Source organism: Myotis myotis, unplaced genomic scaffold (assembly GCF_014108235.1).
Source record: "Myotis myotis isolate mMyoMyo1 unplaced genomic scaffold, mMyoMyo1.p scaffold_m19_p_17, whole genome shotgun sequence".
Lineage (NCBI taxonomy): Eukaryota > Metazoa > Chordata > Mammalia > Chiroptera > Vespertilionidae > Myotis > Myotis myotis.
The window spans coordinates 33,084,891-33,111,191 of record NW_023416321.1 but is presented as its reverse complement, the minus strand read 5'-3'; the positions used below and the strand labels follow the sequence as shown (position 1 = coordinate 33,111,191).

At 38.6% G+C, this 26,301-nt stretch overlaps 1 protein-coding gene across 15 annotated transcripts in view; it reads left to right on the top strand.

Annotated features, from left to right (window-relative positions):
* Window positions 1–26,301, top strand: part of SSH2 (slingshot protein phosphatase 2) — a 225,269-nt gene that overhangs the window by 69,658 nt on the left and 129,310 nt on the right. For 7 of the 15 annotated variants that reach the window (XM_036340834.1, XM_036340845.1, XM_036340844.1 and 4 more), the window contains 2 exons: window positions 23,362–23,405; window positions 23,684–23,733. In XM_036340834.1, coding sequence (XP_036196727.1) covers window positions 23,362–23,405; window positions 23,684–23,733 — 94 coding nt within the window. Of the gene's footprint in view, window positions 1–23,361; window positions 23,406–23,683; window positions 23,734–26,301 lie in introns of those variants that run through there. The other 8 variants (XM_036340851.1, XM_036340850.1, XM_036340849.1 and 5 more) reach the window with 2 other exon arrangements.

The following is a 26,301-nucleotide window of genomic DNA, read 5'->3' as shown; positions in this document are numbered from 1 at the left end:
TGCACCAAAATAATCTGTGGACACTTTTAAAAACAGATACTCAAGTCTCACTTTTGGAAGTTGCTCATTCAGTGGGTCTTGGATGAGACTCAACGTTTTTATCATCCATAGGTGTTTCTTCATGCAGTCAGAGATCAGAATTGTGGGCCTTAGAAATTCCTTAGAGTGGAATTATAAGATTACAGATTTGGGGGCATCTGAAGACCAAATTTGGAATATTGTAAAGACACATTGTTATTAGAAGTGTAGGGAAGGAGGAGGTCGCTGAAAAACAACCAGGTTTCATGTTTCAGGTGGTGATTAAGATAGTATTTATCAATGGAAATTGGTTATATCCCTGGGGTATTTTATAGCCAGATTATTTCTCCATTCTTTCTATGAATTTCTTGAGTGCTACCACTATAATATTCAAGCTATCTTTCTCAGGTCTAGTTTGCTCTCCCAGATATCTGGGTTCTCAGTGCTTGGGATGTAGTCCTGATTAAGACAGACATCACAGGAGAGTTGTAAATTTAACAAATTCTTAATATCAATGGAAACTTACCTTCTGAGTTCCTTCTAATGCCTTTTGTTTATTATTATTAGTAGCAGTAGTAGTAGTAGTAGTAGCAGCAGCAGCAGCAATAGTAATCTCACAGTGTGCTTTGGCAGTAGGGAAGAGGCAGTAATTCTTTTCACTTTACAATTAGGAAAGTTGAATTACAAAGGCCATGACTTGCTGAGAACTATAATTTAAATAATGGCTAACATTTGTTGACCACTAAACCATGTGACTGACTATACTTAATGTTTTTTACATGTATTATCCCGTATTATATCTCTAATATGAGTAGTGTCGTTATCCCTGTTTTTGAAGAAAACGGAGCTTATTTAGTCTACAATTATTTGTGTGAGTATCCATTGGTGAACAAATCAAACTCTGCCCTAAGGGATTTACAGTCCATTGGGGAAGATACATAATAAAAAAACAAATACGCATTCAATTATAAAATGTGATAGTGCTATGAAAAATACAAATGGGGAAATAACAATAAAGAATAACAAGGCAGAATGGCCATTAAACTAAAGAATTGTCAAAAAGGGCCTCTCTAACATGGTGATATTTTAGTCCAAAATAGTTAAGGGATTTGCTTAGTGTCACATATCCAGTGAATGGTGAAGTTCGAGTCTGATTCCCAAGATTATGCTCCATGCTGTACTGCCTGTCGGAGATGTGCTTGGAATAGACTCCAGGCTTGTGACTTTCCTCTCTGGTGTGACCAACATTCATACCATGACACTGTACCAAATTTCCAGAAGGGGCATTATAAAATTTATAAATTATAAATTATAATCTACACTAATGAAAGAGAAAGATGCAAATTGACTTTACCTTCGTGTTGCCCACCAGCCAATCAGGAGTGAGTATGCAAATTAACCCAACAAAGATGGGTTGATTTGCATATGCAGGCGCAGAGCGGCCGGGGGCAGGGCGGGACGCTTACATCATCACCATGATGACGATGCAGGCGTTCCGCACCGCCACAGCCGCTCCGGGCCTCTGCGCAGCGTGGGAAGGTGGAAAGGTGGCTCCGGGCCAGAGCAAAGGCAAAAGGCAGCTCCAGGCCAGAGCAAAGGCAGTGCCAGCAGCCAGGGAAGGAAGGCCCATTCTTGCATGAATCTTTGTGCATCGGGCCGCTAGTCCTATCTAATAAAAGAGAAACATGGTAATTAGCCGTACGTCTGCTACCCTTCCCATTGGCTAATCAGGGCGATATGCAAATTAATTGCCAGCCAAGATGGCGGCAGGCAGCCAGGCAGCTTGAAGCGAACATGAGGCTTGCTTGCTTCAGTGACGGAGGACTCTAACGTTCCCTGCCTGCTGCTGCCAGCCTCTGAGCAAATATAGAAGCTAAACAAAACCCCAGAAACCTGCTTTCAGGCAGCCGGGATCTCAGAGCTGGAGTTGAAACAGTGTTTTGATTATAGAACCCAAACAAACCAGATACCTGCTTTCAGCAGCAGAGGCCTAAGAGCTGGAGCCAAGCCTCAGAGCTAAAGCTGGCCCAGAATAAAAAAAAAGAAAAAAGAAAAAAAGGAGCAGTTGGGAGCTTCAGTCACCCGACAGCCTGAAAACAGCCATCAGCCCCTCACCCAGACTGGCCAGGCACCCCAGTGGGGACCCCCACCCTGAAGGGTGTTTGACCAGCTGCAAACAGCCATCATCCCCTCATCCAGGCTGGCCAGGCACCCCAGTGGGGACTCCCACCCTGATCCAGGACACCCTTCAGGGCAAACCAGCCGGCACCCACCCGTGCACCAGGCCTCTATCCTATATAGTAAAAGGGTAATATGCCTCCCAGCACCGGGATCAGCGGAGCTGCGAGGCCTCCCGGCACCGGGATCAGCGTGACGGGGGCAGCGCCCAAACCCCCTGATCGGCCTGTGGCTCTGTGTGTGACAGGGGGTGGGGCCACAACCTCACTATCGGCCCTGCTCTGTTCGTGACAGGGGAAGGCGCCCCAACCCCCTGATCAGCCCTGCTCTGTGCCTGATAGGGGGGAGCTCCCCAACCCCCTGATCGCCCTGCAGCTCTGTGTGTGACAGGCTACAGCACCCCAACCCTCTGATCGGCCCTGCTCTGTGTGTGACCAACATTCATACCATGACACTGTACCAAATTTCCAGGGTATGGTGCCCCACCCCCCACCCCCACGGGCCCTGCTCTGTGTGTGATGGGGTAGAGCCATAACCTCCCCATCGGCCCTGCCCTGAGTGTGACAGTGGTGGCGCCCCAACCCCCTGATGGGCCCTGCTCTGTGTGTGACAGGGAGGAGCTCCCCAACCCCCTGATGGGCCCTACTCTGTGCATGACAGGGGGGAACTCCCCAACCCCCTGATCGGCCCTGCTCTTTGTGTGACGGGGCAGCACCCCAACCCCCTGATTGGCCCTGCTCTGTGCGTGACGGGGGGCAGCACCCCAACCCCCTGATTGGCCCTGCTCTGTGCATGACGGGGTGGCGCCACAACCTCCCCATCGACCCTGCCTTGAGTGTGACAGGGGGCGGTGCCCCAACCCCCCAATCAGCCCTACCCTGAGCGTGACTGAGGGTGGCATCGCAACCTCCCAATCCGCCCTGCTCTGTGCATGACAGGGCGGCGCCCCAACTCCCCAATCGGCCCTGTTCTGAGCCCGACCAGGGGCTGCACCTAGGGATTGGGCCTGCCCTCCGTCACCCGGGAGCAGGCCTAAGCCAGCAGGTCGTTATCTCCTGAGGGGTCCCAGACTGCGAGAGGGCACAGGCCGGGCTGAGGTACCCCCCCTCCCCCCCGAGTGCACAAAATTTTGTGCACCGGGCCTCTAGTTCTATATAAAAGGCTAAGTTGACTCATACATGTGCAATACATATAAAGCTCTTGCTGGCCAATTGCACGTGTGTGTTTCAATCTGTCATTGTCGATCGTGAATTTGGTCGACATTTCTATTATAGAGAAAGGGCGAATCACAATATTTAAATATTTCTTCTAATTAATTTTCTTTCAATGTGCACGAATCCATGCACCAGGACACTAGAAGTAAGATAATTCTTTCAAAATAAATCTACCTCCTAAAATACTTCATGAAAGAGATCCACAGGAGGTAATAAGAAGATGGGGGAGCAAAAGAATTGCACGTAGTGTATGATTCAGCAAATGGTAGAGAGACACAGCTCCAAAGACACAGAAAGTCTCTGCTATATCCACATTAGGCTGCGGATAGATGTTTAGTGTTTCACTCTGGATCAACATCTTATTTCCTGATCTTAACTTGACTTAAAGAACTTGAAGGATCTGATCCAGCAGCCAAGTGGACGACTGCTCATGGAAGAAACTGAAAAGGAGTTATTAGATGGTAGCTAGATCTTCAAGGTACTTGGAAAGAAAGCGGGAGGAAGGGAAACTCTGATATTGGGAAGGGAAAGGAGAGAGGTGAACAATGAAATACAGACGTGAACTTAAATGCTGCAGTGTTCTTTTGATTGTACTGCAATGCTTGATTTGCTAAGTTACTTTTTTAGGATTTCCCAACAGAAAATTGCCCTTTGCTCCAGAAGAATTTGTCCACTTACTCTTTTTCCTCCCAGGAAATAAGAGCAACTCTTAGGGTGATCAGATTCCATTTTAGTGTGATGTAAGTTTTTTGTCTCTGGATTACGAGCCAACTGTTTATATTTGAATAGTATCTAGTATAAATTTCTTTTTGGAAAATATTTGTGCATATTCATATGTACATGTTACTTGATGATTATATTGGTGAAGATTATAAATTGGTTAGGTCATCCAATTTATCATAACAATCTGACAATTTAGTCAAAAGTTATAATAATATTCAAACTCTTTGACACAGAAATATGATTCTTGAAAATTTCCTCTAAAGAAATTATTTAAAAAGAAAAAGATATATAAGTAAAATTTTAATGAATATGTTTAGTAATAGGAGGCAAGTAACAGTTAAGTAATCTATGGTAATATTAATTCAATGAAACCATTAAAATGAAAAAAATGAAAACTATAGTTCTATGAGAAATTGTATATGAAATGTGAAGTGAGAAAGTAAATAAATGGAAAAATAAACTTTACATTTAATTCTCAGATGGATCAGAGAATAAAATGTGAAAATGTTGACATTATAAGGAAGAGCATATAAGAGAAACTTTTTTATAATCTTGGGGTAGGGAAGACTTTTAAACTATGTGACACAGCTCTGGCCAGTGTGCACTCAGTGGTTAGAGGATTAGCCTGCACACCAACACGTCGCAGGTTTGATTCTCACTCAAGGGCATGTGCCTGAGTTGCAAGTTAGTTCCCCCACCATAGTCAGGGCATATGTGAAAGTCAACCAATCTCTCGTGTCTCTCTCACATCAATGTTTCTCTCTCTCTCTCTTTTCCCCTGCCTCCCTCCCTCCCACTCTATCTCAAAATCAATGAAAAAGATATCCTCAGGTGAGGATTAACAACAAAAACACAAAACATATAACACAAAACCCAGGAACCATAAAAGAAAATATGGATAAACTCAAATACATAAAGCCAAAAATTTTACATTAAAAGATCCTATAAACAAAATCAAAAGACAGTACATTGTGAAAAATATTTTTAACATATGACAAAGAGCTAATTTCTAAAAACATAATGTGTTCTACACTTTTTTTTAAGGATCAGAAATATAAGAATAATATGCAAAAGAAATTAACAAACTTTCATATAAAAAGATACAAAACTGACTTCAACATATGAAAAAACAAACATGAAAATAGTCCTCATAACCAATACCTATTTTTACCTTTTAAATTGGCAAAGATCGAAAAAGTTTGCTATTGCCCTACCTGGTTTGGCTCAGTGGATAGAGCGTTGGCCTGCAGATTAAAGGGCCCCAGGTTCGATTCTGGCCAAGGGCACATGCCTGGGTGCGGACTCAGTCCCCAGTGGGGGACGTGCAGGAGGCAGCTGATCAATGATTCTCTTTCATTACTGATGTTTCTATCTCTCTATCCCTCTCTCTTCCTCTCTGAAATCAATAAAAATATATTAAAAATGAATAAATAAGTAAATAAATAAATTTTTTTAAAAGTCTGCTATTGCATTGTGTTGGTAGGAACATAGGGAAAGTGGCATTGCTATATGTATATTGTTGATAGAGTACAAATTATAATAACTTCCATAGAGGACAATTTGAAATACCTATCAAAACTCTGAAAGTCCATAGCATTTGCTCCAGAAATATTCCTATATTTGTGAAATTTCATATATTCAAGGATAATCACTGTAACATTGTTTGTAATAACAAAAAAATTAAAAGTATCCTAGATCTGTCCATCAAGGTGTTTCCATATCAACTAATATGAGACTATATTCTACTGCTAAAGAAAATATCAGGGTGCAAAGCATTTGTGTAAAACAAAATTAGGAACAGCCCTAACCGGTTTGGGATAGTGGATAGAGCATCGGCCTGCAGACTAAAGGGTCCCGGGTTCAATTCCGGTCAAGAGCATATGCCCAGGTCATGGGCTCAATCCCCAGTAGGAGGCATGCAGGGGGCAGCCAATCAGTGATTCTGATCATTGATGTTCCTATCTCTCTCTTCCTCTCCCTTCCTCTCTGAAGTCAATAAAGATATATTTTTTAAAAAACAAAAGTGTTATAAAAAGAACAGAAAAAATCATTTATTTATATTAAATGCACCTAGATTGTATCTGGTAATATACATGAAAAAATTAAAAGCAGTTCTTTTAGGGAAAGAACTTGTATTGGTGGGGGGAGCAGATGTGAGATAAAGACTTATTATTCAATGTTTATCATATTGTCCTTTTTGAATTTTGTACCATGTGCGTGTGTTATCTACTTTTTAAAAATACTAAAACAATTTAAAGGGAGGTAGAACAACATTTCATAGCCATCAGTCATTCATTCCACAAATATTATTTTAAAAGAAAAAAAAATATTTTTTTCCTCAAATGCCCACAGCCTAGAAAGAGACATATAACAGATATATAAATAAGACTACTACTGAAATATAGTGCGGCAAGTGCAATAATAGAGATACAACTGTGACATAAGAAGAGAGTAAGTCATTATTTGCTTGATATGTCAAGTTTAAAAATGAACAAAATTTATATACTCTGATTACAACTACATAAAATCTATACAGGGTCAACAAAAGTAGGTTTACAGTTTTGTGAAACACATAATTTATTTTTGCAGTATTATTTATTATTATATTATTTATTTGTATTACTGTAAACCTACTTTTGCCCACTCTGTATATAAGTAGATTATTGAAACTCACAGAAGCTGCCTTAAATAAGAGTATCATCCAGATGGTGAGGATATAAAGGGCTTTTAGAATATCAAAGTTGTCTTATTTATATTTTAGATTCAAGTTTTTTTTATTTACTTTAGATTTTTAAAAATAAAGTAATCCAGGATTCTGCAGGGTCTTAGCTCTAGATTAGCATCTCCTACTTGTAGTCTTAAAGATGAGAGTATAGGAAATACTGTATTTGCCCTATCTAACGATAAAGAGACGCCATCGCACACCTCTTAGCCTAAATCTCTCCATGCTACTATGAAGAGCCTTGGATCTGATTCTTGTGCAGGTTATATCTGTAGAAGTGTCCAGTGATCTTCAGAGGGGATTTCCTTTTAAATATTTTGGTATGTAACTGATTTTTTTCTTCTTCAAGAGGCTTTTATAACACTAGCAGACTCTCACCGGGGCCAATTTTAGATACCTTAAAGGTGAGCTGCAGAGTAGCAAGTACTATATTAAGCAATTCTGACACTCAGAAATTATGGCCCTTCCTGTTATGAGCTACATAAAACAAGTAAATACCAATTAAAATCCACTGAAACATTAATCAAATGTGATGTTGCTGTGTCATAATACTTTAAATTCTACCATGCAAAGTTAGATCCAGGTCTTAGGATCAGCTTTATCTTTCATTAATTCACACTTTAACGCATTACTTCATTTTCTTCTCCATTCGTGTATTCCAATGGTCTGGATTTATGACTCTGTCTTGAACTTTTTAAACTGGCTCAGTCTGGAGCAGCAGCAACCAGGCACAATACCCAAAGTGGAGCAAAACTGATACTTCCTTCATTGGCTTTAGTCACACTTCCTTGCCTGATCCCTATTTCTTAAGGGCATGACCTTAGTTTTCATTTCTTGTGTTTATGGTTACCTTTCACTCAGTTATTCACTCAGCAAATATGTACAGAATACCTCCTATGTGCTAGATAGATACTGTGCTGGTTGTTGGGGATATAGTGTTACATATGACAAACATGGTTCCTCCCTGATGTTCTAGTAAAGAAAGGTAGCATTAAACATCTAATTCTGTGATAAAATTTTAAATTTTGATTCTGAAAAGAGGAAAGTATATCATACTATGAGAAAGTACACTGGACCTGACCTGCCTAAGGGTTAGTAGTCAAGGGAGGGCTTCCTTGGAGACCTGGTTTTTTGAGTTGTGCCCTGAAAGGTGAGTCAAAGTCAACCAGAGAAAAGTTGAGTGGTGAGAGTGAGAAAAGAAGTACAGGTCAGAAAATGTATGGCATATTCAAGGAACCAAAAGAATGCCAATGAGATTGGAACATAGACAATAAGGGAGGAAGCTCAGCCAGTTTGGCTCAGTGGTTGAGCATCAGTCTATGAACCAGAAGGTCACAGTTCAATTCCCAGTCTCTTGCCCAAGTTGAGGGTTTGATCCCTGGTGTGGAGCATGCAAGGAGGCAGCTGATCAATGGTTCTCTCTCACCATTGATGTTTCTCTCTCTTACTCTCTTTTTCTTTCTCTCTCCCATCCTCTCTGAAATCAATAAAAATATATTTTTTAAAAAATAAAGGAGGAAATAACACAAGGTGATGTTGGCAAGGTCAACAAAGGCCAGATGGTGCAGTCTTGTAAGATGCCTTACGGATCTTGGACTTTATTCCTCAAGTAATAAGAAGCTATTGAAGATTTTTCAGTTGGGGAGTGAACATGTTAACATTTTTTAAAGATCTATCTCGCTTTACTATGGAGAATGGACTTCTGTTATATATGTTTATTTATATTAGCCATAGGTTGTTGGGACTTCATTTTTCTGTGGTTTGATTGGTTAACTCATTTGTTGGGGGATGAGCTCTTTGGAAAGAGGTTGATGAAAAGTCTGTATGGTATGGTAGTGAAGAGTGTGTGACCCTGGATAAGTTATTTTCTTTTTCTAAGTCTCAATTTCCTTACCCAAAGAATGGATATAATAAATAGTATACCTGCTTTGTGGGGTTATTGTGAAGATGAAATGAGATAATGTCTGCAAAACACTTAGATTAAGACCTGGGACATTGTAAATGTTATAATAAATGTTAGCCACTGTTATAATCTAACAATCTCCTGAAAGGTTTACTACTTCTCTGAGAACTACCCATTCTTCATGGCCCATGGAGTAGTTTTCCATCCATAAGTCACTGCCACTGGACTGGAGGAATCTAGCCTAGTCAACTGATATAGAAACATCATGCATAAGGTTTAATTTTACAAATGTCATTTGGAGATGGAAATGAACGCTGAGGAATGATTGCTTACTTTAACCCTAGCTTTGGTTTTGCTTTGAAGCTGGCTTTTCACAAATACCAGTGAGAGGGTTCTTGACACTTGCAGGAAACTCCACAGAATGCAGTTAGTTGCTTGGAAACATCTGTATCTCTTTGTTTCCCACAATAGTAGGTAACTAATGTATGTAATTATACTGCTGAGTAAGGCTTCAGGTTGATCAAGGTTTAGTTGTCGACGGTATTTGAAATGTTAATAATGTCTCCCCATAAACTGCTTTTCTAAAATAGATGTCCCAACTTTTCAAAAGATTGAAATGACATTGATTCTTCATTCGGTGAGGTGTAATTCTAGGGCTAAAAAACTGGGATCTTCCAATTTTAATATTTTCTAAGAAATCAGTAAGCACACGGAAAATGCATTTTCTCTTCTGCTTTAAAACTTACCACATTACATGCTTAAAGAAATTCTTCCCGCCTGGCTTTTGTTATCTTTAAAATTTTACATTTCTGCCTTTGATTCATTTTGTGGAATGAGGGAGAGGGGCTAACACATGCTACCTTTATACAAAAGTCCTGGGGAGTTTTGGGCAGGTGGGAATCTATTCTAAAGGTTTACAATGGGTTCAGAACCTGCCCAGGAAGTCTTTGTTTTGTGTTTAAATGTCTTCTATCTTGAGAACATAAGAAAGCAAGATTTTAAAAGGGTTTTTGCTACCAAGTGCTACAAAGGGAAAAATTTCTTAAATAGAGTTCACTGCAATCAGGTTTACTTATTGAATTTGTCAGAGACTTCCTGTGGTAAGATGGTTCACTGATGGTGAGTAATTCTGTTTTAAAAATAAAAGTGAGCTTTTTGTGTGTTGTTTTTTCTCTTGTTCAACATGAAGGCTCCACCTGCATAATTAAGCTGTCTTTTCTGTTACTCAGTGCTCTAAAGGAAGACCCAAAAGAATCAGCTAAATTGTTCTGGCAACGGAAGGGGTGTTGGGTGGGAAAGGAATTGGGCTTTATCCAGCTGTTGCTGGAAGAAAAACAGAGGTTCTACCACAAGTAACTAACTACCTTCTTCTTTTTTTAAAAAAAGAGGATATGTTGAGAGAGAGAGAGAAACATCGATCGATTCCACCCATACATCCCCTGACCAGGATCCATCCCACAACCCTTTGGTGCACAGGAGGATGTTCCAAATAACTGAACCATCTGGCCAGAGCACTAACTTCCTTCTTTAAAATGTTTAAGTAATGCATTACATAGCATTACTACTAAAATTTAAGTGGTGGATGGCCTATGTTGATCTAAAAAAATGTTCACATGCAGATGCTATAGCCATGTTGGTTTTTAAATGTACTCCACTTAGTTTTTGTTTTCCTTCATTGTTTTGTGTTTGCCCTGCCCAGCTGCAAGAAGCCATAGTGAGGAAGGTACCAAGTCACAATGTGTGTTAACCTGGAAACTGAGCAGTTTATTACTGTAGGTATTTGTTTACCCAAATTTTAGAAGAATGACAACATGGGAAAAGCAAGTTATTTATTGCTGTTGACTATTACTTAAAATAGGAAAAGGAACTTAATCCTTGTCTTTTTGTTGTTGTTGTTTTTGTTAATCCTCACCCAGGATATTTTTCCATTGCTTTTTTGAGAAAGTGGAAGGGAGGGGGGAGAGACAGAAAGAGAGAAACATCAGTGTGAGAGAGACACATTGATTGGTTGCCTCCCGGCCAGGGATCAAGCCTACAACCAAGGTACATGCCCTTGACCACATTCAAACCCAGGACCCTTCAGTTTGTAGGCCAGTGCTCTATCCACTGAGCCAAACAGACTAGGACAACCCTTGCACTTCTTCATCCACCTCTTAGTATGTGCCACATACTGTTCCAGTTGCTTGAGATGCATCTGTGAACAAAACCAAAACCAAAAAGCACTGACCTATAAAGCTTATAGTTCGATGCTTGTTACCATTTCACCTTCTGCCTATCAAGGGAAGTGCTAGGTTCAAATCCTAGCACAACTATATGTTGTCTGTGACAACAGGAAGTCATTTCCCTCTCTTTAACTCTCGTACTTGTAAGTTTAAGCCTAGAAATCATGTTGTCATGTTATAATTCATTTGGGTATCTCAGAAATCATCCATTGCATTGGTTTTGTAAGAGGAAATTTCCTTCTTAATTGCTTGGATTTATACTCAGAGGAGCGTTTGCAAAATACCTTAAATTTTGTCCCAGGTGTGTTTTTACAACTGTTCTGGCTTAACATCAGCAGCAATTTGTAATATGAAAGCCAAGACCATGTGAGTTTATGTAGCTGCTATTTTTCTGGATGGTCTGCTTCTTTTGGGGAGCTTATCTACTCTGCTCCATGTGATTCTGGTGGGGCCGACAGTCACTTGGCCCTGCTTTTCTACCACTGGGAGGTCATATGTTCATAGGTCCATGTCTATGCTTATTGCATCCCATCTGATTGATACATGTGTGAAATACATTTTTCTATATTAAAATATTCTAAATATTTCATGTGAAAAGTATTTTAGTATAACATCTAAAAACCCTAATCTCCACAGAATGAGAATATTAAATATTTAAAATATATTTTATTGGTTTTTTTACAGAGAGGAAGGGAGAGGGATAGAGAGTTAGAAACATCGATGAGAGAGAATCATCGGTCAGCTGCCTCCTGTACACTCCCTAGTGGGTATGTGCCCGCAACCAAGGTACATGCCCTTGACTGGAATTGAACCTGGGACCCTTGAGTCCGCAGGCCGACACTCTATCCATTGAGCCAAACCGGTTAGGGCTTAAATATTTAATATATGTGATTGTTCTAGTTCAGTGGTCGGCAAACTCATTAGTCAACAGAGCCAAATATTAACAGTACAACGATTGAAATTTCTTTTGAGAGCCAAATTTTTTAAACTTGAACTATATAGGTAGGTACATTGTTATTAACTTAATTAGGGTACTCCTAGCAGGGGTCCTCAAACTTTTTAAACAGGGGGTCGGTTCACTGTCCCTCAGACCGTTGGAGGGCTGGACTATAGTTTAAAAAAACAACTATGAACAAATTCCTATGCACACTGCACATATCTTATTTTGAAGTAAAAAAACAAAATGGGAACAAATACAATATTTGTATTTGCATGTGGCCCGCGGGCCGTAGTTTGAGGACCCCTGCTAGGGCTTAGGAAGAGCCACACTCAAGGGGCCAAAGAGCCGCATGTGGCTCGCGAGCCACAGTTTGCCGACCATGTTTCTAGTTCAGTATTAAGCTATAGGCTGGAAGTAAACAGCAGTGTTTCCTGGTTCCATGCTTTTAGGGCTGTAATCTCTGACCAAATGATAGTTGCCTTGTTTCATATTATGTGGCAGGACAAAGTCTATAATGACAGGTGTTTATAACTCAGACACGATGTAAGCACTCTAGCCTTACCCATGACAATTTCTCTTATGTGGCCAGGAAAATAATGTCATCTCCCTAACCAGGTCTTGCTGTCTGAAAATAGAGAAACCAGGCATGTAGGAGGAAGTGGTTCAAGAACAAAAGTCTGATTTACAGCCATCTAGTATCAGTATGGAGGCCTTGAAATTATAGTTTTGGGGAGATAACCATTAAGGAAAGTGCCTGTAGTCTGCAAAGTGAGTGTACAGTATAGGCAGCAGTGAGCTCTGTGGCCATGAACATTCCTTTTGAGCTATGCCTATTGGAGGCAATGCCATTTGTCCATGCCATATAAAACAGCCTCTCTTCTCCTTCCCTCAACCTTCATTCTTCTACTTCAAAGGCAGATTTATAAAATGTCTTCACTGAAATTTTAGGGAACATTTTACTTTAAAAAACAAAAACAAAACTATATAAGACCCTGACCAGGTGGCTCTGTTGGTTAGAGCATTGTCCTGATACACCAAGGTTGAGGGTTCGATCCCTGGTCAGGGCACATACAAGAAGCAACCAGTGAATGCATAAATAAGTGGAACAACAAATCGATGTTTCTCTCTCTCTGAAATCAATAATTTTTTAAAACTATATGTATATATATATGAGAGATCTTTAATATCTGTGTTGGATTCTCCAGCTTGTGTGAGGTGCAACATGGGCAGAGCACATTTTGGTACTTTAACTTTTCTACCTATAAAATGGAAATAAAAATATTTTCCTGTCTCACCTCTGATTGTGCACGTGGGAAAATGTGGTACATAATGTATTTGTCAGGTCTCTTATTTGAGGATAATAGAAACTGGCTTAAGTAGGAAAATAAAGGTTATTTGTTGTTTCATGTAACATCCGATCAGCGCCTGCCACTGCATTGCCAGCAGTTGGCTTAAGCATGAGCATGTGATCCAGTTCAGAACAGTGAAATGAGAAGGAGGCTGGGGTCTGGGGTGCAGGAGGCTTCTGGGACATTTTTCATTTTACTTAAGAGACACAGGGAAGAACTGTTTACTTCAGCTGGTCTGTTGTTGGATATATATGTAATGGACCTTGAATGTGACTGTCATCTTAGGACCATATTAGCCTAAGAGCAATGCTGACACAATTAGGATGGCAGAGCAAAAAGATGGGGAAAATGGCATTCTTGATAAAGTTCAGCTACTGAATTAATCAAAATGATACTTTTCCTTATTTAAGCCATTTAAAGAATTTTTAAAAATTGATTTGAGAGAGAGAAACATCAATTTATTGTTCCACTTATTTGTGCATTCATTTGTTGCTTCTTGTGTGTGCCCTGACCAGGGATCAAACTTGCAATCTTGGTGTATCAGGACGACACTCTAACCAACTGAGCTACCCAGCCAGGGCCTTAAGCCATTTTTTGGTGGATTATTGATACTACTTGAGACTGAAAAACATCCTGAATAATATGTAGAGATATTCTGGGTTCCTCAGACAGAAAAGAAGCTCTGGGAGAACTTTATAGTTCCACTAGACATAGTTGAAGCTCGGTAAATATTTGTTAGACAAATGTGGTTGTCTTTATTTGTATTTATAATTGAAGCATTAAAAAATAAAACACCTTTCTTTCCCTTCTTTAACAATTCAATACAATAGTCATTAGATAGGTGTCTTTGGGTGGGCACCAAGGCCCAGTGTGGGTGGGATTTTGGAGCCCAAGCAGAATAAGGAAGTCATATACACAGGAGAGATGGCTGGAAGCCAATTGTTGGAACCTGAGTATTATGAGGAGGGAGTCTCTGTGGGAAACAAGGATTGAGGGGCGGCCCAGTATGGAGTGTTAGAACCTGAGGAATGTAAAGAAGGTGCGTCGACCTATGAACCAGGAGGTCATGGTTCAATTCCCAGTCAGGGCACATGCTGGGGTTGCAGACCAGCAGACTCAATCCCCAGTAGATGGCATGCAGGAGGCAGCCGATTGATGATTCTCTCTCATCATTAATGTTTCTATTTCTCCCTCTCCCTTCCTCTCTGAAATAAAACTATATATATATATTTTAAGAGATATTTCTCTAATAAATGGTCATATCAGTCTGAAGGATCATGTCCCATCTTTCTGTGGTGGATTCATTTTAAGAATTTAAGAGTGCTGAGTCATAGAGAGATAGATTTTATATTTGCAACCTGCATATACCCTTTAGTTTACATTTATTTTGCCTTACATTATTCACATCACTATTATTGTCATTGGTCTTTATTTTAACCAATATGAAGGCAATAACTATGTCTTTTGAATTAGTTTGCTCATACCTCCAGTATGAAATATGATGAGACCCAATCATGTAAAGTAGAATGGTTTAAAAAGTGGGATTGCTTTACTTCAGAAAATTTTTCTTTTATTAGATTTTACTTATGTGAAACTGTTTTAAACTCTTCACTTATATAGGCCAAGAAAAAAGTATTTTTGATTTCAGCAATAATTATTAAGTTATCCATGCAATGCAGCTGCTCTAAAGGCTGAGGATTAGATCTGGATATATTATATAGCTTTCATAATTGTCCCAGATAGCTATCTTGCTTACTTTCCATTTGGATTGTACATACTGAGTATTCAATTCTGTGACTTCTCAAAGGTATGGAAATTGGAAATTATCACTTTATAAAAACTCAGTTCCATGACACAAGTCTCTGTGGAAGCACTTACCTGAGACTGATAGTGACTATGCACATGTGTTCACATAATACACATAGATAGAACTAAAGCCACGATTGATTTTCTTCAAAGCTTAATTTTTAAAATTGTTGGCCTCTTAGATCTTGTAGAAAATATAGCATGAAAGCATTTTGTGTATCATCTCAATTCGGTTTGATAGTTTGAAAGATTTTTTTAACCTACAGTATACTTTATAGCTATTATTTTACTTCCGTTTCAGTTGACTTTAAGTTATATGAAATAGTACTGTGTAATCTTTCATTTACCAACATTGAGTAGTAGTCTTTGTTATTCTTTTCATGAGATATTAAAGGCATTGTTTATCAGGAAGGTTATGTAGGAAATGAGGCAAGTAATAAATATTTCCTGGTAGTTGCTCAAAAGTGTTTGCTGACCAGGATGTTGTTTGGGGAATGACTTTTTATATCTACTTTTGCTTCTAGGAATTGCGTTTTTATGGAATTGATGGTGCCTTTTATTGGTTCTTTGAATTTATGCAAATAATTCATATTGGGATTGTACTAGTTCCTCAAGCAGAAATATTTAAAATGACAATGAGGATGGATGTTTTTAAAGTTAAGCTCACTTATATTAGAATCTGTAAATCAGGTATACCCATCTTGGCTTTTATTGTTTACCTTTTTTCTCCCTTTTCCTCTCCAGTTCTATTCAGTTTGGGATGCGGGGGGGGGGGGGGGGGCAAATCTAGATCAAAGAATATATTATTAATAGATAATATAGGATAGGTAGCAAAATAATCTGACTATATTATCATAGGCTTTCTGTAATTTGTCTTGTCAGAATTCTAATGAGCGTAAGCATCAATGATGAAATATATTCTGAACTCCCTTAGGGTGGCTGAAGAAAAGGATTGCATTGAAATGCTGGTTATAACAATTTCTTCTGTCCTAGACTGTTAATTGATGAGGGTGTGGCAGGGAGGGTTGCATCAATATTTTTTCAGAGTTTAGAGCATAAATATTTTCTAAAGTTATCTCAAGATATAAAATTTCAAAGAAAAACCAAGGAGAAAATGCCTTAAGGTTTGTGCAAAATGGAAGGCAAAGGTTGGGAGGAGCCATATGGAAATACTAAAAGTGAGACTGGAGAGAATATGAGGAGACATTATTTTCAGTTAATGAAAAACAATGGATACTTAAAAGAGTGAATAGCTGAAGAGTTCCTGAGATGGATTGGATAGTCTAAAAATTGACAATACATGATGCTGATTTTCAACAAATTGGAGGAGAAATTCAGATGACTGAGTGTTTCTTTTTCGTAAGATTTTACCTTTCTCAAACAATATTTTATATTCATGCAGTCCTCATTAGATTTATATTAGCGGGGGAGGTGCTGTCTTGTTCTATTAGAGTTTGTGTGTTTTCAAGGTTAACAGGTACTGTGAGTGTAATTAAAGTCTTCCTACCTTAAGTTGCCATTTTTTAATCTATTATTTATTTCCACTAAAGATAATAAGCAAAGAGCGTTTTAACTGTGGAAGACTATTAATAATTGGTCTCCTGCCCTGACCGGTTTGGCTCAGTGGATAGAGTGTCGGCTTGCGGACTCAAGGGTCCCAGGTTCGATTCCGGTCAAGGGCATGTACCTTGGTTGCGGGCACATCCCCAGTGGGGAGTGTGCAGGAGGCAGCTGATCGATGTTTCTCTCTCATCGATGTTTCTAACTCTCTACCCCTCTCCCTTCCTCTCTGTAAAAAATCAATAAAATATATGGGGGGGGGGGGAAATAATTGGTCTCCTTATGATGTTCAGTGAGTTAGCAGGGATCACTAGTTAGGCGTAACTTACATTAGAATTAGATCAAATTCTGATTTATAACTTCATATTTTTTTCCTTCATTTCAGTATCTATGTTTCACTTCAAGTAAGCTTGGAGGCTTTGTGTTTGTTTCTTTATTAGTTTGAAATACTGAATCAACTTTTTCAGCACTTGTTTTTCTGTGTTTTGTTTATGGAAGCTAAATAAAGTTAAATGACATGTCTATATTTTTACAGGTAGGTCAAGAAATTAGACCATCATAAGCATTTGGTCTTCTTTTCATACACGTTAACCCATCATGCCCTCCAGAATTTAACTTGTATCTTAATTGTTTAATATTAAGCATAGGCTTAACTTTTTTTTCTGTAGATTAAAAAAAAAATCTTTATTATTTAAAGTATTACATATATCCCCTTTCCCCCCTTTGACCCCTTCTAGCCTGCCCCCACTACCCCCAAAACACCCACCTCTCCCCGCCCCCCCCCTCCGCCCCAGGCCTTCACTACCCTATTATCTGTATCCATGGTTTATGCATATATGCATACAACTTCTTTGGTTGATCTCTTCCCACACTTCCCTCTGAGATTCTACAGTCTGTTCCATGCTTCTATGTCTCTAGATCTATTTTATACATTAGTTTATTTTGTTCATTAGATTCCACATATAAGTGAGATCATGTAATACTTATCTTTCTCTGATTGGCTTATTTCACTTAGAAAGTTACATACAGAAGCCCTCTATAGTGCTCTTTAAATCTTTCCACCAAAAGTTTCTCTAACAGCAGAGGAGAGTAAATAGGGAACCCCTGACAGTCTGGGCATCTACAGTTTACAAGGCTGAAACTTGTTTGAGTTCTTATGGTTTACTTTAAATTTCATGCAAATGTTTATGTATCTGTATCCCTGTTACTATAAAAATATTACTTTCCATCAGGTAAAATTGATGCTCTGGGGAAACACTTTATATTTATCCTCTGGTTTCAGTAATTCTTACCACACTGAGGCATGACCTAGGGGTACTTGCATCCCAGTTTAAAAAGCACTGCTCTAGAGAAAAAGAACATTGAATGGATAGAAAAAGTCGTGAGCTTGAACTGAGTTCACATGGCTATAGCAAGAGTTTAGGAGCTGCTGTTCAAAGAGGGAGGAAAGAGAATATGCCATTTATTCAGGTAGCCACCTGCAAGTAGAAGCTTTTATGTCTCTTTTAAAACACTGGTCAGATGATATGTGTAATCTTCTACTTAATGTCTCAGAAGACATCTAATTAAGAAAGGAAAAAGTATAGGAATTTGTATATTTCTCCTATGTCCCTACTTCATATTTTTAAATGTGTTTTTTCTGATTATAATGCATGATCATTGTAATCATTATATGCTGATCATGTTCTTATTTTAAATAGGCAATGTAAACTAATGGCTTAATAAAATTTTCTTATGAGCAGTTTTTCATTTAATCAGCTTTTCCTGTCTTTCTACATTAAGATAGCTAAAAAATTGTTTGCTGTGATGGATTGTCTGCATTCAGTATCCTTGTACATAAATCTTTGGTGAAATCTTCGATCATCTTGTACTAGAATGTATTTCTAGACATAAAATTATAAAGTCAAAAATATGACCCAATTCTGTCCTGGCCGGTGTGGCTCAATTGGTTGGAGTGTTATCAGTACACCAAGAGGTTGTGGGTTCCATCCCCGGTTGGAACGGAACCGATCAGTGTTTTTATGTCTATATTTCTCTCTTTCCCTTCCTCTTTCTAAAATAAAAATACATATATATAACCCAATTCTAAAGCCCTTGATACAGATTACCAAAATGATTGTCCATTTTTTTGATCCATTGACAATCAGTAGTGCACATTTTTATGTTTTATTTTAAATAATTTCATAGGGAAAATATAGTACAGCATCTTTATTTGAATTTTGTTTTTTATTTCAAGCAAAAACATATTTTTACTTCCTTTTCAGCCCATTTCTCTCTCTCTTGTGAATTATCAGTTCCTAGTCTTTGCCCATTTTTCTGTTGGGGTGTTTGCCTTTTTCTTATTGATTCATTGGAATGCTTTCTTTATTGAGACATCCCATTGTTTTATATATGGTAAAAATATTTTTCTCGGTTTATCATTGGACTTTAATTTTTTAACATTTCCCTCCCTCTCTGCGTGTACACTTTTATTTTTAATATATTTTATGGTTTTAAAACGTATGGTTACATAAAATATCTTCAACCATGTGAAGATATTAAAAAGTAAATAGGTGAAGTGTATAGAATTTATAGAAAATGAAACACCTTAGTTAGGATCTGTCCCACTATATTGACCTCTCTTTTATGTTAGCATTCTTTCAACAAATATTTATTGAGCATTGTTGAATGCTGGGATGTTGTGGTGATTAAGATACAGTTCCTGCCTTCTAGGAGACCAACAAGTAAACAGGCAGTGTGAAAATTTCTCCACTAGACAACTGTATGATTGCTCTTGAAAAGAGTACAGAACTCACAAAGGAGGCCTCTGGAGAGAGGGACATCCTAAGCTACAATCTGAAGGATGAGTAGAAGTAGACAAGCAAAGAAGGGAATGAAGTTTATTCTAAACAGAGAACAGCAGAGCAAAGTCTAAGAGACAAGATGGCCTGGCTTGTTGGAAATAATACAAGAATTTCAGTATAGCAAAATTCACCTGCAGTTGAAGTACTTAATATCTGAAACTAAATGTTGTCATTTTCCAAGGAGAAAGAAAATGCCTGTGATACTAGCATTGGTCGAGAGTGGAAGAAAACTACTTTCAGCTAATGACAGAAAGTCAACCTACTAGATAGGATTGCCTTTGCACCTTTAATGACATTTTTCAAGAGATCAAAACAAAGAAAGTATTTATGGTACTTTGCAAAATCTAGCCTTAGGGTCTAAAAAGTCTGGTGGAATTCTCAAATCTTTTATTTTGATGTTAATGTTTTTGCTGTGTCCTAGTTATTGAAACCTGAGGACTCCCACCAACACCCTCATCTGACAGCTCCTTGGCCTGCTGAGGAAACTGCACAAATAAGAACCTCTCTACCTAGTAGCCTCACCTCACTGACATGATAGGAGTCCTTAAAACCAAGCCCTTCCCCAGTTGACCAAAAGGAGAACTTAGATTGAAATTATGGTTCAGACAGTATACACATGGTGAGCTGTTACCTTGTGTGTGATTAGAATGTGCCTGAGATGGGTGGGGAAGACTGAGGTAAGGTAGCCAGTGATGATTGCTGCTGTTGGCATTCCAGGTATGCTTGTCATGTAAAAGCACTGTGCCAGTCAGCTAAGACAGATTCCTAAAGTATCACTTTTCTACTGCTCCATTTTACAATTAAAAATAATTTTGTACCACATAAAGCTATTCTATGAAATATTTATTTGCTAGCTTAAGGCTTTGCTCAAGGTTGAAGGCACTGAAAATGCTCTTTAAACAACATATGAAGTTTTCTCTTAGGATTTTCTGTTGATGCAGTTTCTCCAGTTCCACCAAAGTGTAAACTTTTACTTGTCTGCCCTCTAGTGGATATCTGTGATTACCAGTGTTTACTGGCTTTAGGAATAGTAACTACTTTTTCTTGATTGGCTTTCCAAGTTTAAGCCACTGTTTCCTTAAAGAATGTGTTATTGCTACCAAAGCAACAATTTATAGTTTTATTCCATTTTCTAAGATGCCAATAAATACCTTCCCTGGCTTCCTCATGGGATCAGGTGTAGACAGCCTGTCTTCAGCAACTTATCTTTGCAGTGCACAGCCACCCTAATGTATCAACCATATTCCTGTTCTTTCCTCTTGCTTATATCTCAAATGCCTGTCAGCCTCTGTGCCTCTTCAGATCTTTTTCTTCCTTTCAAGATCAGACTCAAAGCTGACTTGTTCCTGTAATCACTGTAAAAGTTCCCCCTGAAGTGAGTGGGATCTCAACATCACAGTGTTCTGTGAACACTAAAGGTTCCCCAGCCCAGAGCACCAGAGCCACATAACATTGAGAGAACTCAGGGTATCAGATACCGAGTTGTGTGGCTCTGTGTCAGATACTGAGTACCCCTTCCTCCTCATGTACTTGACTGACAGCTCTCCACCCATGGGAGAGCCACGTCTCTACCCTCCCAATTCCCAGTGGCCCTGACCTGCTGAGCTCATGCCCTGCAGAGGAGTCAGCTGACTGTGGCTAGCTGGGGCCCACAGTGCCACTCTTTTAGTAGGCTCTCAAGGAGGGAGAGACTGAATTGTTGGCTCTTGGGCAGGGACCATTTTTCCTTCGCACGCCCAACCAGCGACATCCATTCACATGTGATGTTGAGATCCCACTCACTTCAGGGGAAACCTTTCCGGCAGAGATATTCCCCTGGATTCTCAACAGCTACACGTGGGTATAGGGCTAGCCCTTTTCACATCTCCCACCCTTCCTATCAGTCAAGAGCAGCTTGGCCCTTCCCTCACAACACCCAGAAGAGGTAGCCACAAACTGTGGATTACTTTGTAGCTCCAAACAGGTAGCCCAGGGCTGGTCACAAGAGGTGCTTTACATTGATCTGCATTTTAATCCCTCCCAAGAGGCCCCAAAATCAACACACCCAGTGGCAGGATTCAGACCACATCAGAGCATGACCCAATTAGATCAAAAGTGGCACACCCAAAGGGAGATTTCTGCAGGCACCAGACCCTGCTGGAGCAAATTCCTCCGCATGGGTTTGGTCTTCATGGTTTGCCAGACCAAGACAACCTTACCCACAGATGTGCCAACAGCAATCAAGATTCAACTACAACAGGAAGGTTCACATAACCCACACAAGGGACATTCCTAGAGCACCTAACTCAGATGATCAGGGAGACTGTGCCATTGAGCCCCACAAGACATCCATATAAGGCCACGATACCAAGACTGGGAGGAATAATAGATCTACCTAATACACAGAAACAATTATAGAGAGGCAGCCAAAGTGGAGAGACAGAGAAACATGCCCCAAATTAAGAAACAGTAGAAATTTGTAGAAAAAGACCTAATTGAAATGAAGGCAAGCAATTTCCCAAATACAGAGTTCAAAACAATGTTTAAAAGGATGTTCAAAGAACCTGCAAAGTTTCTGTTAAGAAATCAGCTGATAGTCATACGGGTGCTCCTTGTAGGTAACTAACTGCTTTTCTCTTGCTGCTTTTAAGATTCTTTTTGTCTTTAACCCTTGGCATTTTCCCCCTTCATATCTCAGCAGCACCAGCCTTATATTGTAGCTGAATCCTCTGTGCCTGCCTTTTCTCCCCAGCACACTGGCTGGTCAGTAACCTACTTTAATACTATTTAGACAAAAGAGGCGTCTTGCCAATAGTTACATCAATCATTTTGGCTACAGAAAGGTACATGTGCACATTGTACCGTGAGATTGCTATCCTTACATCTGTGTATGGCATCTTAGCCTTGAACATTCTGACTAAGATTTCCATGTTCAGAGTGGCCTTGGCCATCCAGTGTACTAACAACAAGGCCTTCATTCTCTAATTGGCCTTGAGTATTCAGCAACTCTGGCATGATTCCCACACATAGGTTATACACACTCAATTATTTTATGTGCCACTAAGAAAAAATAAATATTGCAGGCAAACTATGATTCAGTGATTTTTTTTCATCACATTGATTTATCCTAAGTTATATATGTTAGAATCAGTGAAAATATGGACCATTAACCTTTTGGGTTCATAAGAAATAAGTAGGACAAAGTGTTGAGCAAGATGCCTGACGGTTATAAATACTCAATAAGTAGTAGCCATTATGTTGATGATAATGGTGATTTGGTAATGAGTACTTAGTGAAGTGGTGCTCATTGTTTAGGTTGTTCTTTGGGGATCAGAATCATTAATAGGTCATTTTGAATTTGAAGTAGCATAAAAATATATGTAACAATAATATAGCATCTTAAGTTGGTTTTTAGAGGTAATTCTTCTATTATTAGTACTTTTTTTGTGTGTGTGTGTATGTACCAATCTATCATTGGTCACTTTTTATTCATTTAACAAAATTTATTGCACATATCTGATGTGCTTTGATATTGTAAACTTTTTTTTTTATTGCTTACAGTATTACAAAGGGTATTACATATGTGTCCCCTTTTTTCCCCCGCCCTTGACAATCCCCTGGCCTCCCCTACCCCCCAGTGTCTTATGTCCATTGGTTATGCTTATTATTAGTACTTTGTTATCAATGAAATTTGTAGACTATTTTTGAAGTTGCCTTCAGGAATAACATCTATTAATATGTATCAACCTCCTGGGCTTAAGTCATTTTTTATAGAGAATTATGTTCAAGTACACAGCATGAAAAAGGTGTTCCTACATGTAAAGCTTAGTAAAATTTCATTGTTGATATTGTGATATGAGACCTCAGGTTGTAAATTATTTTTCTCATTTTCCTGTCTATACAGGAGGCAGACAGTGGGGAGGAGGAATGCCGGTCACAGCCCAGGAGGTATGTTTATTCACTATATCCTATAGGTTTTCTTTTTGTTGTTGTTTTTCTATTACAGTTTACATTTAATATTATCCTGTATTAGTTTTAGATGTATAGCATAGTAGTTAGACAATCATGTACTTTACAGAATGGCCCCCCCATATTTCAAGTACCTATCTGGCCCCATACATAGTTATTATTATACTGATTATATTTCCTATCCTGTAATTTACATCTCTGTGACTGTTCTGTAATTACCAATTTGTACTTCTTCATCTCTTCACCTTTTCACCCAGCCCCCCAACCCATCTCGCCTCTGTCAACTGTCAGTCTGTTCTCTGTACCTGTGAGTCTATTTCTATTTCATTTATTTAGTCCTTTAGATTTCACATATGGTATTTGTCTTTGCCTGATTTATTTCACATCTATGGCCATAACCTGTAGCATTTCTGTAATTAATGTTCTTTCTCTAATTTTTCTTCAGTCTTTTCATATTAGCTTATTCTGGTTTTCCAAAATGTTTAATTGGTCTCTCAAAATAGGATTGCTTTAACAATTCAGTTACTGACTCAGATTTAAAATGGTAGATTGTGTTATGTTGTACAATTGAGACTAATATAATTTTGTATGTTAATTATGCCTCATTAAAAAAATAAAATGATAGTTTGCTTTTTTTAAAAATGCAGAAAGGGCAATGTTGGTCTAGTTTTGGCCCAAGTCTTCAGAACTATCTTGAGTAATAAAAGAGCAAACTGTCCTTACCTTTTAAGAAAATATCAACTGAAGAACATTTTAGCCTTCAGCTTTATACCTATGTTTGTCATTCATTTTGATATTTTTCATTTCCTACAGACTAGTTAATATTTCACTTTCTAAATACAAAGGTTATACTGAATAACACCCCCAGTACTTTCAATACGATGACACTCGCTCACTTGGAATAGTGGGCATATTGTTATAAGGGTACCAGTAAAAGAAAAAAAATTATGCTGCCGTTAAAAGAAAAAAAAATATGAGACATCCAAGAAGTATATGATAACATTTATATTATTTCCTTTAAGTGTTTTTTTTTTTAAAGTTCAAATTTTTTTTTTTTTATATATATATTTTATTGATTTTTTACAGAGAAGAAGGGAGAGGGATAGAGAGTTAGAAACATCGATGAGAGAGATCGATCAGCTGCCTCCTGCACGCCCCCCACTGGGGACGTGCCCGAAACCAGGGTACATGCCCTTGACCGGAATCGAACCCGGGACCCCCGAGTCCGCAGGCCGACACTCTATCCACTGAGCCAAACCGGTTTGGCAAGTGTTTTTTAAAATCAACTCCCTCCCACAAGAAAGAGTCCTCGCAAATTCTACATGGTCATTTAAATGTTACCAAACTTATATCTTCTGAACTCAATCACATGAGCCATTCTGGATGAGACAGGGAAAGGGTACAATAAGCACAATAAGCATGCTCATTGTGGAGAAGCTGGCTAAAGGAAATGCTTCCTGAAAGATGAACTACCACGTGTTTGTTGATATATACCTCACTCTTATAAACTACAACCTAATATAAAAAGTTCCTTTTCCTTAGTAACTAAGGTTATTGGCAATATTTTTCCTGTCTTGGTTATCACAAAAATTTTGACTTAAAGCTTAACAGCTCTTAGGGAATATCTGATGGTGAAGTGTCTTTCTTTTACATAGGGTTAAAAGATAGAAACCAGAAGAAATTTTAGCTGAATGCTTACCAGAGGCATCATAATCTTATTTCCATTAGAATGAAAAAAAATTCAAAGGATTCTTAAACTTTCTAGTAGAACAAATTTAAAGATCTCTGGGTTGATATTAAACTTTACGTATTGGCTTGGTATCTACAGAGATAATTGTTGTTCCAAAAAATTACATAATGATGAAGCAGTGAAGTCTATTCTATTCACAGCACTGAATTGTCAAGCCATTAAGAACCACAAAGACTCCTGTTTAAAAAATTATTGCTAATAAATCATTAATATGACTAGCAGAGGGTATTTATAGGCTTCTTCTAGTCACAAGAAAAGGATTATGAGAAATAAATAAAAAGTTACTAACACCCATTATAAAAATCAAAATTTACTTTCCTGTTGTAATTTCTTGCATTGTGTGTTTCCCAGGTTATTTCTAACTCTAATTGCTTTAGTCTGACTTAAAGCAAAGAAACTTCTCATGAGTGTCAAATGAATGCCCCTTGTAGCTAGATGGTATGTAAGAGGTTGATTTTTGTACTAGTATACTTGGCTACTACTCTGCCATTCTCCATCACTTACCACAGAATAAACAAGCATTGAGTTAGCATCTCTTGATTGAGCATGCCTAAACTCATCTTGTCAATTTGTGGGTTCAGTTGTGGTTTGTAGTAGGGAATTGAAGGGTAAATAACATCATTAAACTAATGCCAGTTCCAGGTAATAAAGAAGATGTTGCATTAATGATCTCTTATTTTAACCAATGCCATTTATTGGAAAAGTCATAAGTTAGAAGTACTTTTAATATAATTAGACCTAATCATGATGCCTTTAAAAAACAATGAAAAGACAACCCAGAAAATAGGAGAAAAATACTTGAAAATCATACACAGGGCTAAAGTCCAGAATATATAAAGAACTCTTACAACTCAACAACAAAAGACCCAAACCTACCTTAGTCAGCTCGGGCTCTTATAACAAAATAACATAGACCTAGTGACTTAAACAACAGGCATTTATTTTTTTACTGTTCTGGAGGCTGGGAAGTCTAAAATCATTGTGTCGGCAGATTCAGTTCCTGGTGAGAGCCCTCTTCCTGGCTTGCAGACAGCTGTCTTCTTGATGTGTCCTCCCATGGCTGTGAGAGGGTGCTCTGGTCTCTTACTCTTTTTTCATGGCCACTAACCCTGTTATGGGGGCCCT